Below are 8527 nucleotides of genomic sequence, written 5' to 3' on the forward strand. Positions count from 1 at the left end.
TAATCCCAGTGACTCTGGAGGCTGAGGCAGGAGGATCACAAATTTGAGGCCAGCCTCAGCAAATTCATGAGGTCCGAACAACTTATAGAGACCATGTCTCAAAATAACAAAATGAAAATAAAAAGCACTGGGGATGTAGCTCAGTGGTAAAGTGCCCCTGGGTTCAATCCCCAATACCACCCCCCCAAAAAAAAAATCAGAAAGAAAAATTACCACAGCAAAGCTAAGAGATAATTATAGTTATCACTCGCTTGTCATTTTTTTTTTAAGATGAGAAAACACAAGCTCAAAGAAGTAAAATAACTTGGCCAAGGCGCATAGTTTGTGAATTCTAACATGGCCTGGCTCAGAGTCCGTGCCTTAACCAGAACACACACAGCTTCTGTCTTAAGGCATGTGCATAATATATCAAATGTTACAGCAGATGACTGGTTGTGGTTTGGATATGGTTTGAGTGTGTCCCCCAAAGGTCACATGCTTGAAGCTGGTGCTCAGCACAGTGATGTTGTGAGGTGGGGGAACCTTAAGGAGATGGGGCCTGGTGGAAGCTGATTAGGTCATTGGGGGCATGTCCTTAGGAACCCCAGTTAGTTCCCATGAGATTAGGTTATAAAAAGAGTGAGCCCCCCCAAAAGACCCCATGAAAACAAAAAGTTAAACTATCCCCCAAATATCTCTGGTTTTCTATCTCACCCTATGACTGCTCTCTTCCTCTCACACATGCTCCTATCAGGATGCCATCTACCATGTGATATGGACAACAGGCCTTCACCAGAGGCTGACCTGATAGACTTCCAGCCTCTAAAATGTGAGCTAAATAAACTTTTTTTTTTTTCTTCCAGCCTCAGTTTGTTCTCAGAGCAACAAGCATGGCCTGGGGTTTGGGGGCTTCAGTCTTGGAGACAAGGTCAGGGTTGCAGGTCTGTCTTCTTGGTCTGGGAATATTTGGGGTCCCCCAGCTGGGCCATTCAGATCACCCTTCTGGAATCGCCAGGTCTCTCCTCTCTCCTCAGTGGACAGGAGAGTGGGTGGGAGGGCAGCTTCACCCAGCAGAAGACACCATCTCCTCTCAGTGGGACACCCAGTCCCTCTCCTGGGCTCCCCAGGGCCACACAGGTGTGTCTAGATCTCCATGTCCACAGGGCAAATGTTGCCCGTTTTGTGCTCTCTGACCCACAGCTCTCTGTCTTTGGCCGGGTCCACTTTTTGAAGCAGTTGGTCCACAGGCTCAACTGTGCTTTGGTCGAACATTCTGTCTCGTGCCGCAGCTGAGTGTACTGGCACAAACGTTGCCAGATCATCTCCACCCTCTCCACTTCCAGTTGCTCCAGCTCCAAAGTGGTGGTCACCATCTCTTCAAACCACTTGGACTGGGCCTGGTTGTAGAGGTCCACACAGCCCATGAGGTCATCACCAGCCTGGGTGGACTTCCTCCGTGCCTTCTTGATGTCCTCCTCTGTCTTGTTGCTCAGCTTGATCTCCAGCTGCTGGATCTTCATCTCCAGGTCTCTCTGCTGCTCTGTGAGGGCTTTCTGGGCCTTTTCCACTGATGCATAGCAGCTGGCAAGTTGCTTGCGGAGGTCAGCGATATGGTGGTCACACTTTTTCATGTCTTTCTTGAAGTTCTCACAAAAGTTCATTAGGGGCTTCTCTACCTCACTGTGAAGCTTGGCAGAGAACTTGAGATGAACTTCTGCTTCATCTGCCAGGGTCTTCTTCACCTGAGCCCATGCTTCACCCAGGGAGCCTTCCTCCTGTGCAGCCAACGAGTTCTGAGAGAGCTTAGCCAAGTTCTTTGCATATTCTTCTTCAATCTTTTTCCTCTCTTGGTCGAATTCAGACATTTCTTTCTGCATTTGTTTGCCCTTCAGTTGCTTTTGGAGCAGCAGGTTGAACCCTGCCACTGTGCCTTGGGGGTCTTTCTTATCAGCCCAGAAGTAGTCACAGTAGCTCCACTCCGTTGGCTTCAGCAGCTGCTGTTCAGGCATTGTGTCTGGGTGAGGGAACATCACGCAATATATCATCTTCTCTGTGTGGTCATGTTTATTTTCAAAATTATATATTTTGTCTTCATTGACTGAAGTTCTGTCTTCCAAGTGGTCTCCTCTGTTGGTGCTACTTTCTATTGAATTTTTATATTGATTTATTGATTCCTTCATTTCAAGGATTTCTTCTAGATTTCTCCTCAGGATCTTTGTCTCTTTATTTAAGTTATCTTCCTTCTCCTGAAACATAGCTCTGATCTCACTCTTTATATCCTCCTTAAAGTCATGAAGCAGTTTTACTAAGTAAATTCTGAACTCCTTCTCTGACATTTCTTCTACTGGTTTGTCAATGGAGTCTATGATTGGAGCATCCTGGTTTGTTCGTAGTGCTTTATTCCCCCTTTTTTTCCTTTTGTTTGTGTATCTTCCCATCTAGCCGTGGGGATCTGAGGCAGTACAGTTTCTACCCTGTACACTTATAGTGTCCCTGAAGGTTTTCAGTACCTCACAGATCTGGGTTTCAGTTTCCATGGGCTCCACCACGTCGCAGTCCCAAGATGGCTCCTGGATCGCAGATGATCGATAAACTCCAGTAGAGAGTGAAGGATATGGAAATAAGCCCCAGGGAGGGAACTTCCCTTCCAATTTCCCTACCTGTCCTCTTGCCCTGCCCTAAATAAACCCTCCACCAATATTCCTCCCATGGCCTGGCCCTGCCTGCCAAAAAGCCTGCCAAAAGTTACTCTAAACTTCTTTTTTTTACAAATTATTTGGCTTCAGGTATTTTGTTTCAGCAACAAAGAATAGAATAATACAGACTGCTCAAATTTTGTGTGATATTTAAAGGAAACCAAATCTGCTCATATTTTTAGATGAATTCTCTCTGACACAAAGCAAGATTAAGTACATCCTAGTGGAAGGACCTCACTTCAGTCCCACTTTGACAGCAGCTTATTTTGCATAGATGAGCACTAGATGTGGCTGATTCTAGTTAGGATATTATATTGTCATATAATATAAGGGAACAGAGGGAAAATAATCTCAAAGGAAAAATAAGGAATTACAGTTATCACACAATTCAGAAAGAGATGTGGAGATTATAAAAGCAAAATCACAGGTTTGCTGGGGGCAGGGGGCACACCTGTAATCACAGTTGCTTAGGAGGCTGAGGCAGGAGGATCTCCAGTTCAAAGTTAGCCTCAGTAACTTAACCATGCCCTAAACAACTCAGTGAGAACCTGTCTCTAAATAAAATACAAAAAGGGTTGGGGATGTGGCTTGGTGGTTAAGTGCCTCTGGGTTCAATCCCTGGTACCAAAAAAGAAATCACAGAGGTTTTTTTTAAAAAGCTATCATGCAAATTACACCTCAATTTAAAAAAGGAAATTAAAGTCAGGTTCACAAATAACTTTAACTTATGTTGTCCACACTAACTTACGCAAAATTATTTTGCAGGTCTCTATTATCTGATCTCTATCATCGGAACTCAAGCCAAACCACAAAGTATAGCTAGTGGCAGATGAGCAAGATAACTTTATCTGAAGGACTATAATTTGTGAAACTCTAAAGGGAGAGAAAAAACATTTACTCAGGCCAAACTTGTTCCAGGGGTTTGACAAAAATTGGTTGGTCTTATTACCTCCAGTTTACAGAGGAAGAAACTGAAGTTTATAGGTTACATAGTGGATAAAGCCTGTAGCCGAACCTTAAATCCATGTCTCTTCATGATACAACATTCTGTTTATATATTTTTTTTCAATACAGGGGACTGAATCCAGAGACACTCTACCACGGAACTAGATCCCCAGTACTTTTTAGTTTTTGAGAGAGGGTCTTGCTAAATTGCTCAGGTTGAGCCTAGCAGGGTGGCCCATACCTATAATCCCAAAGACTCCAGAGGCTGAAGTAGGAGGATCGGAAGTTCAAACACAGCCTCAGCAATTTAGTGAGGCCCTGTCTCCAAAGAGAGTGGGGAGGGGGAGAGTTGGGGGTATGGTTCAGTGGTTAAACACACCTGGGTTTAATTCCTGGTATAAACAAATAAATTAATAAATAGCTCAGATTGGCCTCAAACTTACAATCCTCCTGCCTCAGCCTCTCTAGAGGCTGAAATTAGAGGTGTGCACAACCACCGCTGTCTCTGTCATTCTTGTTACCATGTTGGTATAGGTTTCTCAATTTTAAAATGATTAACAATTTACACTTACCTGGCCTTAGTCTGGTCTCTGGAACACGCAGTACTGCCATAGCCATCCACTACTGCCAAGATGCCCTCGAGGTATCATAACCCAACAGTTGTGAGCAAAGAGTCTTTTTACTTACAGAACTTATATTTGAACTTTTTTTTTAATGGCACTGGAGATTGAACCCAGGGGTGCTGTATCACTATGCTCCCAGGCATTTTTATTTTTTATTTTGAGAGAGAGTTTCATTAAATTGCCAGCTGTTCTCAAAATTACAATCCTCCTGCCTCAGCCTCCCGAGCTCCAGGGATTACTGGTGTGCACCTCTGTGCCAAGCTGAACCTTATCCTTGAAGAGAGGTAGAATTCATTTTTGCCCTTGTTTTACAAATGCAGAAATATAGGCTCCAGAGAAAGAGGTGACTTTTCTAGGTTCACACAGCTAAGAATATTGGATTGATGACTTCAATCCAGTATTGTAACTTTATGTCCAGTATTTTTCCCAACACAGATGAAGGAATTAAAAGTAAGAAACTAGACTGTCTCTCCCTCTGGAAGTAGCCTGCATTGTCCCTTGAAAGTGTACTCCTTGCTTTACTCCAAGGGCGAGTCTCTTGAGACAGTCCCCATTCTCTCCTGAATATGTGTCTACTTTCTAAAATAAACCCCTGTCTATGTCTTTGAGGGGAAAAAGGAAGGAAGGGAGGGAAGAAGAGAGAGAGGAAGGAGGAAAGAAAATTCAAATACAAACCCTGTGAGAAAATAGACATAGTTGTGGGGAAAAGCCAAGGAGGAAATTTAGCGTCGTCTCAGTGGAGCCTAATCGAAGGTCTGTTTTGTTTATTCATTCGACAGTCATTTATATGACATGCCTATTTAGTTTTAGTTGTGATGCTGGGGTGGGGAATTCAGAGGTATATCAGACATGGTCCCTGCCTTAGAATGAGTTCTTGAGTTTTTCTATGTAAACAGATAAATTATAGTGCAGGGTAATTAGAGCCATAATAGAATGTAGGAAGTACAACAGGAGGCCAGGGAAGGAACCCTGAAGGGGCTGGGGAGAGATGAGAGCTGAGATGAGATGAGGCCTTTGTGAGACAAGGTGGGTGCTGGGTGGTGGTGGATCCTCTGAACAGACCCGAGGTGGGTAGAGGAGAGAGTTCGAGCTATCTGCAGGCCACAGTAGGGGCTGGGCTGTGGGGCTTAGAAGACAGGGATTAGGGGCATGGAGGGACTCTCTTTGCAACTTGGTGAAGTCTCTTCTGTTAGACTTCATTTATTCATTGGTGCAGTAAAGGATGAACAGAAAAGTAGTGTTCAAATTGATTTTTGTAAGCTAGGCACAATAACGCACACCTGTAATTCCAGCAGGACTAAAGCAGGAGGATTGTAAGTTGGAGGTCAGCTGCCCAAGTACCTTATTGAGATCCTGTCTCAAAATAAAAAATTAAAAGGGTTGGGGATGTAGCTCAGTTGTAAAGTGCCCCTGGATTCAATCCCCAGTACTCAAGGGAAAATAAAATGTTTTTGTTGTGAGACCCCTTGTTCCAGTGAAACTCTGCACAGAAGCCCAATGTACAAATGAGATAGAGAATTGGTGGGTTACTGGGGATTGAATCCAGGGGTGCTGAGCAACATTTCCAGTACTTTTTAAAATTTCGAGACAGTGTCTCCCTAAATTGCTGAGGCTGACCTCGAATTTGCAATCCTCCTACCTCAGCCTCCTGAGTCCCTGGGATTATAGGCCAGTGCCACTGTGCTTGGTGAATTTTTTTTTTCTAAACAGGATACAGGGCTGGGGATGTAGTTCAGTGACAGAGTGCGTGCCTGGCATGTATGAGGTTCTAGATTCAATGCCCAGCAACACACACACACACACACACACACAAAGAAAAGAAGAAGAAGAAAAATAAAAATTTAAAAAGTATCTTCCATTGTGCAGAAATATAATTTTGAAACTTTTTTTTTTTTTTTTTTTTTTCAATACTGGGGATTAAACCCAGGGCCTTTTGTACAACAAGCAAGTGCCCTCCCACTGAGTTACATCCCAGTCCCTTTTTGTTGTTGTTGTTGTTGTTGCTGGGGATTGAACTCAGGGCCTTGTGTGCGCAAGGCAAGCACTCTACCAACTGAGTTATATCCCCAGCCCTCAGTTCCTTTAAAAAAATTTTTTTTGAGACAGGGTCTCACTAAATACCCAGACTGGCCTTGAACTAATGATGCTACCTCCTCAGCCTCCTATGTAACTTAGATTAGAGGCATATACCATTGTGCTCCACCAGATATTTTGAAACATTCTTGATGGGGGTTATTAAATATAATTTTCAGTAGTCTATCAATTTGGACTGAGCTCCTGCACTAGGCCCAATAAACTAAATCAAAATGTAGTAACTAATGCTAAAGTTCCACATCGCCAAGCCAAAACTAAGTTGTTTATCTGACATTTCCAAGAAATCAGAAGAGACAGATATAGATGAATTCCCAAACAGAGCAGTTTCAGTCTGTTTTACATGGAAAGTAACTTCAAAATAAACAATCCATTTTTTTGTTCTGTTTCTGCTTTCCTTAGTCCTTTTCTGTCTGTAAAACTAACTTCCTCTGCTTAGTTCATTGGAATATTCATTGTTTTTACAGAATGAAGATCTCCCTGATTCTAGAATTGCAAATAAAAGTCATTTTTTTAAAAATCCAATTAAGATCTTTATACTAAGTTTGTTAGAATTGTGTCTTCTGACAGGGTGAAGAGGGAGATCCCCACTGTGGGGTCTAAATTTTCACTAAGACTTTGAGAAGGTAAAGTTGCTTTACCTGAAAGAGGGAATAACTTTCTGGGCAATTTGAGAAGGGAAAATAGAAGGATCCAGTGAAATGAGAGAAGATTCACACTCTCCTGCCATGGCCTCCCATTTCCACTCTTACCCTTTCCCAAGTCCATCTTCTACCTTATCAAAATACAGAGAGTAGCTGGGCAAGGTGGCACAAGCCTAAAACCCCACTGATTCCAAAGGCTGAGGCAAGAAGATCTCAAGTTCAAGGCACTTAGTGAGATTCTGTCTCAAAATAAAAAATTGAAAGGCCTGGGGATGTAGCTCAGTACTATGGCACCCCTGCGTTCAATCCCCAGTACCAGTGAGAAAAAAAAACAAATCCAGAGAGTAATTCTAACATATAAATATGTTCATGTACTCCCCTACTCCAAATCATTCCCTTCTGTAACTTCCCTCACTCACAGAATGCCAGTCAAACTCTTGACCTTGGCCTGCCAGGCCCTGTATCATCTGCCCACTGGTGGCTACCCGCCCCCCACATCTCCCATTGCCTACCACCAGACACCCTGCTTTCCTTGCTGTTTCCAAATCCATCACACACACTTGCCACTCAGAGCTTTAGAACTTGGTGTTCCCTCTGTCCGGTCCACTCTTCACCCAAATATCTATATTTCTCTCCATCACTTTAATCTGGCCTCGTCCAAATGTTAAACAAGAAACCTCCCAATTTCAAGAGCAGCTTCCCCATCACCCTTCAGGTTCTCATTCTAGGTCATAGTCCTCACTGCTCCCTGACATATTATGTAGAAACTCTTTTGTCAATTTGTCCAATTCTCCCTGCTCTGGAGTAAAAGTTCTTTGAGGTAGACTGTTGACTCTCTTTTTCATCCACACAGATCTACAGCATCAAAATAGAATGGGGTCTCCAATACAGAGATCAACACGTGTAGAGCAGATATCTTTGCCAAGGATGCAGAGGAGACAAGAGAATATCAGTTGTTAGTTGCCTTGTAGTAGGAGAAAGTTTTAGAAGGGCTTTGGACCTTCGTCGCCTGTAGGCCTGGGGATGGATGAGGTTTAAGACAACTTCATCTAGATTTTAGGGGACAGGTACCTGGCTGGCACATGAGTTAAATGTAAAGGGTGTCATAGGAGCTGATGAGGTAGAAGCCTAGTGCTCCTGACTTCTGGCTCCTCAGACACTGCATCAGAGAGAAGTAGACAGAAGGAATAAGAGATGGGAGACACAAAGGAAGGACAAGGAAATATTTTAATCTAGAAACTCTGCTTATTTGTCCAGGCCTATCATTCTCTAAGCCAGTCTCTCTTCCAGGCATGTCACTCCCAGATTTCTAGAAAATCTGTAAATCTATCTGTGCACTGTTAATTAACCTGCTAATAAATAGATTAAGTGAGGTGGGGATTATAGTTTGAGAAACCTATAATTTAGGAGACTTTCCAGTGCTATTTACTAATTGGATAATAAAGACCACACCAGCCTAAGGATCCTGAGACTGACCAGACCACCAGAAACCATCTTGATATCTCCAGACTTATATCATTCCTACATCACCTTGCTATACCCACCCCAC

The 8527-nt window shown here is 43.2% G+C and overlaps 1 protein-coding gene across 1 annotated transcript; it reads right to left on the minus strand.

Annotated features, from left to right (window-relative positions):
• Positions 1-1122: 1122 nt before the first annotated feature.
• On the minus strand, positions 1123-2024 carry LOC124969931 (growth arrest-specific protein 7-like). The gene is given in 2 exon segments (XM_047532943.1): positions 1123-1253; positions 1256-2024. Coding segments are annotated over 2 exon segments (900 nt in total).
• Positions 2025-8527: the final 6503 nt, after the last annotated feature.

This window comes from Sciurus carolinensis, chromosome 18 (assembly GCF_902686445.1).
Source record: "Sciurus carolinensis chromosome 18, mSciCar1.2, whole genome shotgun sequence".
NCBI lineage: Eukaryota > Metazoa > Chordata > Mammalia > Rodentia > Sciuridae > Sciurus > Sciurus carolinensis.